The sequence below is a fragment of the Trichomycterus rosablanca genome, chromosome 7 (genome assembly GCF_030014385.1).
Source record: "Trichomycterus rosablanca isolate fTriRos1 chromosome 7, fTriRos1.hap1, whole genome shotgun sequence".
NCBI classification, from domain to species: Eukaryota; Metazoa; Chordata; class Actinopteri; order Siluriformes; family Trichomycteridae; genus Trichomycterus; species Trichomycterus rosablanca.
Window position 1 is genome coordinate 41,857,506 of NC_085994.1, and position 11,695 is coordinate 41,869,200.

The window sequence follows — 11,695 nt, forward strand, 5'->3', positions numbered from 1 at the left end:
TTCATAAGTGCTGCAGTTACGCCCTCTGCTGGCTGATCGATGGCGCTGCACTGCACAGAGACGGGGGATAATGGAGATTAGTGCGTGACTCTCCATACACGATACGGATCTCCGTATGAACCCCGGTGCAGGTGAAAAGAAGCGGTCGGTGCTGCACACGTGTCGGAGGGGGCGTGTGTTATTCAGGAGTGGAGGTCTGCAGCAGTGGAGGGGAACTGGATACGACTAAACCGAAAAAAGGAAATAATGTCTGGCTCTAACGCTGGACGAAAAGTCCTGTCTTACAATCAGTATTCCAATTCATCCCTGAGATGTTTTCTTCTCTCTGTTCATTAATAAATAAATAAATAAACAATATTAAATGATGTTTTGATGATGATTTCTGATTAATTTATTTATATTTCAGTGAATCACTGCGTGGCGAGTAAATCGAAGACATGTTCAGCATGTCTACAGTCCGGGGTCGGCTGTGCTTACTGCCCTGATGAGGTGAGCTCACCAGCTCATACCTACCTCTACACATACGCTACATGGTCAAAAGTATTCGGACGCCTGGTCATGAGCTTGGGGCGTCCCAGTATTTCTGGACACCCTGAGACGTGCTGATGTTTCTTCTCTCTGTTCATCAGGAGTTTGCGTTCGACCGCTGTGACCTGCTGGACAACCTGAGATCTCACGGCTGCGCTCAGATCGTATCGGTGAAGAGCTCCATGTCTGTAGAGGAGGTGAGAACCCAGGAGAACCCTGGAGAACCCAGGAGAACTTTATATTTAATAAGCTTAATAATAAACTCTGAAGACTAAATATGATGGCAAAGGAAATGGTGAAGGTTCAGGTGACGCCGCTGTGGTGCGTTTTAACCTTTCTAGCACAAACAGGACAACTTCACCTCAACCGCCTTACCTCAACCTCTGAACCTAAACCGCCTTATCTCAACCACTTTACCTCAACCCCCTTAACTCAACTGCCTTATCTCAACCACTTTACCCCAACCACTTTACCTCAACCAACTTAACTCAACCGCCTTACCTCAACCATCTTACCTCAACCACTTTACCTAAACCGCCTTAACTCAACTGCCTTAACTCAACTGCCTTAACTCAACCACCTTAACTCAACTGCCTTACCTCAACCCCTTTACCTAAACCGCCCTAACTCAACCGCCTTAACTCAACTGCCTTACCTCAACCACTTTACCTTAACCTCTGTACCTAAACCGCCTTATTTCAAACTGCCGTTGCCTCAGCTGCCTTGCCTCAATGGCCGTACCTTCATTTCTGTTACCTTAACTGCCTCACCCCAACCACGATTATCTCACCCCCTGTATTTCAACCATCGTACCTCAACTGCCTTACCTTAACCTCTGTACCTCAACTGCCGTTCCCTTAGCCACCATACCTCATTTGCTGCTACCTAAACTACCTTACCTCAACCTCTGTACCTTAACCACCGTGCCTCACAGGTGCCTACATAGACACATGATTGGCTGTGTGTCTGTAGGGGGAGGGACGACAGCTGAACCTGGGAGATAGACCACAGCTAAACTGGGTTGAATAACAAATATATTGTACTTATTTTTCTGTCCCATTTTTTCCTGAAATGAAGCTTACGTGTGTCCTCCTTCCCTCTGTGTACCAGAACGTCCAGATAAACAAGAACCTGAAGCACTCTCAGGTGGCTGCTCAGATGATCAAGATGACGCTGGTTCCCGGTGAGGAGCGCGAGATCGAGATGGAGGTGTTCGAACCGGCGCGCGGCCCCCTCGACCTCTACATCCTCATGGACTTCTCCAACTCCATGTCCGACGATCTGGACAACCTGAAGAGGATGGGCGACGAGCTGGGTACCGCCTCTTCATCTTCTGCACTGAGTGACCTGTGTGAACAACAGCCGCTCTATTGATAGGACCTTCCCTAAACTGTTGGATTTCATTGATTTATTACATCTGTTAAAAACTGCTGTGTCTGAAACACATGAATTCAGTGATTAGAAGTGGCGTCCCAATACTTAATGTGTGTGTGTGTGTGTGTGTGTGTGTTACAGCTCAGCTGGTCGGTACTCTCTCTGACGACTACACCATCGGATTCGGAAAGTTTGTGGACAAGGTCACGGATCCTCAGACCGACATGAGACCTTCAAAGTCAGAACGTTCTCCTCTCGTCCAGTATCACTCTCATACACACCACACATGACCAAAAGTATGTGGACACTGAGATCTTTTAACATGACTGCAGGGATTCACCTCCATTAGCATGGACAGGACCTGGCATCCCAATTTGATGTTATCAGATTCAGCTTTATATCATTGTTCCTCCTCCACCATACTTTACAGCCGACACTATACAGTCAGGCATGCTTCCATATTCACCATTCAGGCTGCCAGATCATAGTTCATCACACCAGAGTCCAGTCGCTTACACCACGACAACCACGGCCTGGCATTGCACATGGTGATGCGCTTGTGTGTTGACCACATACTTTTGGACAGGTGGTGTATCTATCTGTGGGTCACTATGATGTGCTGATCCGTGTACCCTCCCTCCCTCCCTCCTCAGGTTAAAGGAACCGTGGCCGAACAGCGACCCTCCATTTTCCTTTCAGCACGTGATCCCTCTCACCAACAACATCAACACCTTCAGAGAGATCCTGCAGAAAGAGAGAATATCTGGCAACCTGGATGCTCCGGAGGGGGGGTTTGATGCCATCTTACAGGCTGCAGTGTGCCAGGTACCATCCTAAAGTACCAACTTATAGTACAACATACAGTACTACCCTAAAATACAACTGTACAGTACAATTTTACAGTACTACCTTAAAAAAACAACTTATAGTACAATTTTATAGTAAAATCTTAAAAGTACCACTTTATAGAACAATCTTACAGTACTACCTTAAAAACCACCGTATAGCACAATTTTGCAGTAATATCTTAGTATCACCCTATAGTACAACCTTATAGTACCACCTTACAATACAATCATACAGTACTACCCTACAGTACCACCTTAAAGTACAGTACTACCTTAAAGTACCACATTATAGTACAACCTTACAGTACTACGTTAAAGGACCACCTTACAGTACAACTTTATAGTACAATCCTAATGTACCACCTTATAGTACAACCTTAAAATACAGCCTTACAGTACCACCTTATAGTACAATCTTACAGTACTACCTTAATGTACAATTTTACTGTACAACCTTAAATTACAACCTTTCAGTACTACTTTAAATTACTACCTTATAGTAAAGAACCACATTATAGTACAATCTTACAGCTCTACCTTAAAGAACCACCTTATAGTGCACTTTTACAATACTACCTTAAAAATCATCTTACAGGACAATCTTACAGTACTACCTTAATGTACAACCTTACAGTACCACCTTATTGTACAATCTTACAGGACTACCTTAAGGAACCACCTTATAGTGCACTTTTACAGTACTACCTTATAGTAAAACATTGTAGTACCTCCTTAAAACACAACTTTATAGTACATTCCTAATGTACCACCTTAAAATAACACCTTAGTACAGTACAGTATAGTACTGTACTAAGGTGTACTAAGGTGTACTACTGTACTATAAGATGCTACATGCTAACCCGCTCAGTGATGCTGTTGTTGATATTTTAGTTATTTTTCTGAGGTAAATCTTAATGTTGTTGATATTTTGGTTATTTTTCTGAGGTAAATCTTAATGTTGTTGATATTTTGGTTATTTTTCTGAGGTAAATCTTAATGTTGTTGATATTTTGGTTATTTTTCTGAGGTAAATCTTAATGTTGTTGATATTTTGGTTATTTTTCTGAGGTAAATCTTAATGTTGTTGATATTTTGGTTATTTTTCTGAGGTAAATCTTAATGTTGTTGATATTTTAGTTATTTTTCTGAGGTAAATCTTAATGTTGTTGATATTTTGGTTATTTTTCTGAGGTAAATCTTAATGTTGTTGATATTTTGGTTATTTTTCTGAGGTAAATCTTAATGTTGTTGATATTTTGGTTATTTTTCTGAGGTAAATCTTAATGTTGTTGATATTTTGGTTATTTTTCTGAGGTAAATCTTAATGTTGTTGATATTTTAGTTATTTTTCTGAGGTAAATCTTAATGTTGTTGATATTTTAGTTATTTTTCTGAGGTAAATCTTAATGTTGTTGATATTTTGGTTATTTTTCTGAGGTAAATCTTGATGTTGTTGATATTTTGGTTATTTTTCTGAGGTAAATCTTGATGTTGTTGATATTTTAGTTATTTTTCTGAGGTAAATCTTAATGTTGTTGATATTTTGGTTATTTTTCTGAGGTAAATCTTGATGTTGTTGATATTTTGGTTATTTTTCTGAGGTAAATCTTAATGTTGTTGATATTTTGGTTATTTTTCTGAGGTAAATCTTAATGTTGTTGATATTTTGGTTATTTTTCTGAGGTAAATCTTAATGTTGTTGATATTTTGGTTATTTTTCTGAGGTAAATCTTAATGTTGTTGATATTTTAGTTATTTTTCTGAGGTAAATCTTAATGTTGTTGATATTTTGGTTATTTTTCTGAGGTAAATCTTAATGTTGTTGATATTTTAGTTATTTTTCTGAGGTAAATCTTAATGTTGTTGATATTTTGGTTATTTTTCTGAGGTAAATCTTAATGTTGTTGATATTTTGGTTATTTTTCTGAGGTAAATCTTGATGTTGTTGATATTTTGGTTATTTTTCTGAGGTAAATCTTAATGTTGTTGATATTTTAGTTATTTTTCTGAGGTAAATCTTAATGTTGTTGATATTTTGGTTATTTTTCTGAGGTAAATCTTGATGTTTCTGATATTTTGGTTATTTTCCTGAGTTAAATCTTAATGTTGTTGATGATAAAATGGCTGTTTGGGTTTGTTATGTTTCTCTGGGGTTTCTCAGGCGTTTATTATGAATAAATCCTCACGTTTCCTTTATGAAAGCTTTGATCTTTTACCACTTTTATGGATTAAATGAAGAATGATGTAAATATAAACTGTGACTGAATGTTGCAGAATCAGATCGGCTGGAGGAAACACGCCACTCACCTGCTGGTCTTCTCCACCGAGTCAGCCTTCCATTACGAGGCGGACGGCATGAACGTTCTGGCGGGAATTTTGCCGCGCAATGACGAGGCGTGTCACCTGAACCCTCAGGGCAAGTACACGCACTACAACCTGCAGGATTACCCATCAGTCCCCACGCTGGTCAGGGTCCTGGTGGACAACAACATCATCCCCATCTTCGCCATCACCAACCACTCGCTGTCCTACTACGAGGTGCGTTCAGGGTCCTCACACTGAGAATAAGTATTCACACCCCCTTCTCATGTCCTTCAGGCTACACTATATGGTCAAAAGTTTTGGGACGTCCTTCTTACTCCTGAATTCATGTATAATAAAATCAAGTTTAGGGAAGGTCCTTTCCTGTTCCAGCTTGAGCAGGCTCTATAAAGACATAAATAGAAACTTAACACTCAACAGCTCTGAAATGAACCGGAAAATCAACTGATTAATCAGCGCTCAGCCATATAAATACAAATGCTGTCATCTTTTGACTGAAGGGGTGCAAATTCCCACACACAGACACACTTCAATACTAGTCTTGTGAGAAGCTTCTCAGACGAGCGGCTGTTGTTCTAGCTGAAAAGATCACTGGACATCCCACAAGCTCACCGTCACGCGTCCAAATACTTTTGGCCATATAATGTATATAGTGTACACCCCAAAGTCTTTAACATGCTTTAAATTTTTGCCTTATTATGTGGCCAGATTAGGATTTTTTGGTAGAGAGCAGAATCCATTCCACTAATAAAATGCTTGGGTATCGTGGAGGGTTCCTCTGATGTTCCTCTTGGTTAGTAGTGGTTCTCGAATCGTAGTTTTCCCACAGATCTGAGGCGAGCCTGTTCTGCACTTCCTTTGATGTTTGTGTGGGTATTTTTGGGGAATACTTACTACAGTTCAAGGTTTTCTTTATGTTCGTAAACAGTTGCTCTCACTGTGGTTTGGTGCAGTCTCAGAGTCTAACAACTGGCTTTGAAATATTTGAATGACAGTGTGTGTTATATCTTCCCAAATATCTTCTGATTTTAGTGTAGTGCTGCTGCTGATTGATGTTCTCTATTGATAAAGTAAAAGAGGGGGGTGAATACTTTTTCACACAGAAGAAATGTAGGGGGGGGGGGGGGGGACTTTTTCACAGCTCACTAATCACTCGTATTTGCAGAAACTGGTGACGTACTTCCCCATCGCTGAGCTCGGGGTGTTACAGATGGATTCATCCAACATCCTGAACATCATCAAGAGTGCGTTCGAGGTGAGGAGTAGAGACAGAGTGCATTCATTCATTCATTCATTACTAAATACATCCTGTACATGGTGACAAACCATCACTCACTCACTCACCCACCCACTCACCCACCCACTCACCCACTCACTCACCCACCCACTCACCCACCCACTCACCCACTCACTCACTCACTCACTCACTCATTCATTTCAGTATCGAGTCTCTGTGTGTTTTGTTTTCTCAGAGCATCAGATCGAAGATCAGCATCCAGGCGGAGAACAAACCCAAAGCCATCGGTGCTCAGGTCCTCTCGTCCTCCGGCGCCGCCTCCACCTACGGAAACTTCCAGATTCAACCTGGAGAGATCGTGAGTCTCACACCGCCGTGTTCCTGTGTTCCTGTGTTCCTCTATCCCTGTGTTCCTCTATCCCTGTGTTCCTGTGTTCCTTTAGTGTTCCTGTGTTCCTCTATCCCCGTGTTCCTGTGTTCCTCTATCCCTGTGTTCCTCTATCCCTGTGTTCCTCTATCTCTGTGTTCCTGTGTTCCTCCATCCCTGTGTTCCTCTATCCCTGTGTTCCTGTGTTCCTTTAGTGTTCCTGTGTTCCTCTATCCCCGTGTTCCTGTGTTCCTCTATCCCTGTGTTCCTCTATCCCTGTGTTCCTCTATATCTGTGTTCCTGTGTTCCTCTATCCCTGTGTTCTTGTGTTTCTTTAGTGTTCCTGTGTTCCTCTATCCCTGTGTTCCTGTGTTCCTCTATCCCTGTGTTCCTGTGTTCCTCTATCCCTGTGTTCTTGTGTTCCTTTAGTGTTCCTGTGTTCCTCTATCCCTGTGTTCCTGTGTTCCTCTATCCCTGTGTTCCTGTGTTCCTCTATCCCTGTGTTCCTCTATCCCTGTGTTCCTGTGTTCCTTTAGTGTTCCTGTGTTCCTCTATCCCTGTGTTCCTGTGTTCCTCTATCCCTGTGTTCCTCTATCCCTGTGTTCCTGTGTTCCTCTATCCCTGTGTTCCTTTAGTGTTCCTGTGTTCCTCTATCCCTGTGTTCCTGTGTTCCTCTATCCCTGTGTTCCTCTATCTCTGTGTTCCTCTATCCCTGTGTTCCTGTTTTCCTTTAGTGTTCCTGTGTTCCTCTATCCCTGTGTTCCTGTGTTCCTCTATCCCTGTGTTCCTGTGTTCCTCTATCCCTGTGTTCCTCTATCCCTGTGTTCCTGTGTTCCTTTAGTGTTCCTGTGTTCCTCTATCCCTGTGTTCCTGTGTTCCTCTATCCCTGTGTTCCTCTATCCCTGTGTTCCTCTATCTCTGTGTTCCTGTGTTCCTCTATCCCTGTGTTCCTCTATCCCTGTGTTCCTGTGTTCCTCTATCCCTGTGTTCCTCTATCCCTGTGTTCCTGTGTTCCTCTATCCCTGTGTTCCTGTGTTCCTCTATCCCTGCGTTCCTCTATCCCTGTGTTCCTGTGTTCCTCTATCCCTGTGTTCCTCTATCCCTGTGTTCCTGTTTTCCTTTAGTGTTCCTGTGTTCCTCTATCCCTGTGTTCCTGTGTTTCTCTATCCCTGTGTTCCTCTATCCCTGTGTTCCTGTGTTTCTCTATCCCTGTGTTCCTCTATCCCTGTGTTCCTGTGTTTCTCTATCCCTGTGTTCCTCTATCCCTGTGTTCCTGTTTTCCTTTAGTGTTCCTGTGTTCCTGTGTTCCTCTATCCCTGTGTTTGTGTTCTTGTCTAGTCCCTGTTAGCAGTGGATTTGGCTGGAACACCTAAACTCAGTAATTAGGAGTGATGTCCATATACTTTTGGCCACATAACTGAAGTCTATATTTGTATTATTTGTATTTTCAGGGTAAATTTAAGGTGCGCCTGAATGCGACGACGCGTCTGAGTGACACGCCCGTGTGCAGCCTGAAGCCAAACGAGCGCGAGGGGACAATTCGGGTAAAACCCACCACGTTTAGCTCCGCCCTCCAGATTCAAACCGCCGTCCTCTGTCAAACCTGCGACTGTGAGAAGGTGAGATGATCACATCCCCTCATCCCACACCACCCACACCTTAATCACTACACAGTCCACTGTGGACACGCCCCACACCACACACACCTTAATCACTACACAGTCCACTGTGGACACGCCCCACACCACCCACACCTTAATCACTACACAGTCCACTGTGGACACGCCCCACACCACACACACCTTAATCACTACACAGTCCACTGTGGACACGCCCCACACCACCCACACCTTAATCACTACACAGTCCACTGTGGACACGCCCCACACCACACACACCTTAATCACTACACAGTCCACTGTGGACACGCCCCACACCACACACACCTTAATCACTACACAGTCCACTGTGGACACGCCCCACACCACACACACCTTAATCACTACACAGTCCACTGTGGACACGCCCCACACCACACACACCTTAATCACTACACAGTCCACTGTGGACACGCCCCACACCACACACACCTTAATCACTACACAGTCCACTGTGGACACGCCCCACACCACACACACCTTAATCACTACACAGTCCACTGTGGACACGCCCCACACCACACACACCTTAATCACTCTACAGTCCACTGTGGACACGCCCCACACCACCCACACCTTAATCACTACACAGTCCACTGTGGACACGCCCCACACCACACACACCTTTATCACTACACAGTCCACTGTGGACACGCCCCACACCACACACACCTTTATCACTACACAGTCCACTGTGGACACGCCCCACACCACACACACCTTAATCACTACACAGTCCACTGTGGACACGCCCCACACCACACACACCTTTATCACTACACAGTCCACTGTGGACACGCCCCACACCACACACACCTTTATCACTACACAGTCCACTGTGGACACGCCCCACACCACACACACCTTTATCACTACACAGTCCACTGTGGACACGCCCCACACCACACACACCTTTATCACTACACAGTCCACTGTGGACACGCCCCACACCACACACACCTTTATCACTACACAGTCCACTGTGGACACGCCCCACACCACACACACCTTAATCACTACACAGTCCACTGTGGACACGCGCCACACCACCCACACCTTAATCACTACACAGTCCACTGTGGACACGCGCCACACCACCCACACCTTAATCACTACACAGTCCACTGTGGACACGCCCCACACCACACACACCTTAATCACTCTACAGTCCACTGTGGACACGCCCCACACCACACACACCTTTATCACTACACAGTCCACTGTGGACACGCCCCACACCACACACACCTTAATCACTACACAGTCCACTGTGGACACGCGCCACACCACCCACACCTTAATCACTACACAGTCCACTGTGGACACGCCCCACACCACACACACCTTAATCACTACACAGTCCACTGTGGACACGCCCCACACCACACACACCTTAATCACTACACAGTCCACTGTGGACACGCCCCACACCACACACACCTTAATCACTCTACAGTCCATTGTGGACACGCCCCACACCACACACACCTTAATCACTACACAGTCCACTGTGGACACGCCCCACACCACCCACACCTTAATCACTACACAGTCCACTGTGGACACGCCCCACACCACACACACCTTAATCACTACACAGTCCACTGTGGACACGCCCCACACCACACACACCTTAATCACTCTACAGTCCACTGTGGACACGCCCCACACCACACACACCTTAATCACTACACAGTCCACTGTGGACACGCCCCACACCACACACACCTTAATCACTACACAGTCCACTGTGGACACGCCCCACACCACACACACCTTAATCACTACACAGTCCACTGTGGACACGCCCCACACCACACACACCTTAATCACTACACAGTCCACTGTGGACACGCCCCACACCACACACACCTTAATCACTACACAGTCCACTGTGGACACGCCCCACACCACACACACCTTAATCACTACACAGTCCACTGTGGACACGCCCCACACCACACACACCTTAATCACTCTACAGTCCACTGTGGACACGCCCCACACCACCCACACCTTAATCACTACACAGTCCACTGTGGACACGCGCCACACCACCCACACCTTAATCACTACACAGTCCACTGTGGACACGCCCCACACCACACACACCTTTATCACTACACAGTCCACTGTGGACACGCCCCACACCACACACACCTTAATCACTACACAGTCCACTGTGGACACGCCCCACACCACACACACCTTAATCACTCTACAGTCCACTGTGGACACGCCCCACACCACACACACCTTAATCACTACACAGTCCACTGTGGACACGCGCCACACCACCCACACCTTAATCACTACACAGTCCACTGTGGACACGCGCCACACCACCCACACCTTAATCACTACACAGTCCACTGTGGACACGCCCCACACCACACACACCTTAATCACTCTACAGTCCACTGTGGACACGCCCCACACCACACACACCTTTATCACTACACAGTCCACTGTGGACACGCCCCACACCACACACACCTTAATCACTACACAGTCCACTGTGGACACGCGCCACACCACCCACACCTTAATCACTACACAGTCCACTGTGGACACGCCCCACACCACACACACCTTAATCACTACACAGTCCACTGTGGACACGCCCCACACCACACACACCTTAATCACTACACAGTCCACTGTGGACACGCCCCACACCACACACACCTTAATCACTCTACAGTCCATTGTGGACACGCCCCACACCACACACACCTTAATCACTACACAGTCCACTGTGGACACGCCCCACACCACCCACACCTTAATCACTACACAGTCCACTGTGGACACGCCCCACACCACACACACCTTAATCACTACACAGTCCACTGTGGACACGCCCCACACCACACACACCTTAATCACTACACAGTCCACTGTGGACACGCCCCACACCACACACACCTTAATCACTCTACAGTCCACTGTGGACACGCCCCACACCACACACACCTTAATCACTACACAGTCCACTGTGGACACGCGCCACACCACCCACACCTTAATCACTACACAGTCCACTGTGGACACGCGCCACACCACCCACACCTTAATCACTACACAGTCCACTGTGGACACGCCCCACACCACACACACCTTAATCACTCTACAGTCCACTGTGGACACGCCCCACACCACACACACCTTTATCACTACACAGTCCACTGTGGACACGCCCCACACCACACACACCTTAATCACTACACAGTCCACTGTGGACACGCGCCACACCACCCACACCTTAATCACTACACAGTCCACTGTGGACACGCCCCACACCACACACACCTTAATCACTACACAGTCCACTGTGGACACGCCCCACACCACACACACC

At 45.9% G+C, this 11,695-nt stretch overlaps 1 protein-coding gene and 1 long non-coding RNA gene across 6 annotated transcripts in view; one reads left to right on the plus strand and one right to left on the minus strand.

The window, feature by feature from the left end:
• itgb4 (integrin, beta 4) overlaps positions 1-11,695 on the plus strand; it is a 49,625-nt gene that overhangs the window by 10,858 nt on the left and 27,072 nt on the right. For all 5 annotated transcript variants that reach the window (XM_062999436.1, XM_062999435.1, XM_062999434.1 and 2 more), the window contains 9 exons: positions 407-489; positions 630-725; positions 1,639-1,843; positions 2,044-2,140; positions 2,556-2,727; positions 5,025-5,288; positions 6,238-6,327; positions 6,545-6,667; positions 8,128-8,295. In XM_062999436.1, coding sequence (XP_062855506.1) covers positions 407-489; positions 630-725; positions 1,639-1,843; positions 2,044-2,140; positions 2,556-2,727; positions 5,025-5,288; positions 6,238-6,327; positions 6,545-6,667; positions 8,128-8,295 — 1,298 coding nt within the window. The remainder of the gene's footprint in view (positions 1-406; positions 490-629; positions 726-1,638; positions 1,844-2,043; positions 2,141-2,555; positions 2,728-5,024; positions 5,289-6,237; positions 6,328-6,544; positions 6,668-8,127; positions 8,296-11,695) is intronic.
• On the minus strand, positions 368-1,518 carry LOC134318606 (uncharacterized). Its single transcript, XR_010013400.1, has 2 exons — positions 1,428-1,518; positions 368-744 (listed from the first exon to the last, which is right to left on the minus strand). It is a non-coding gene; the product is annotated as an uncharacterized LOC134318606 (long non-coding RNA).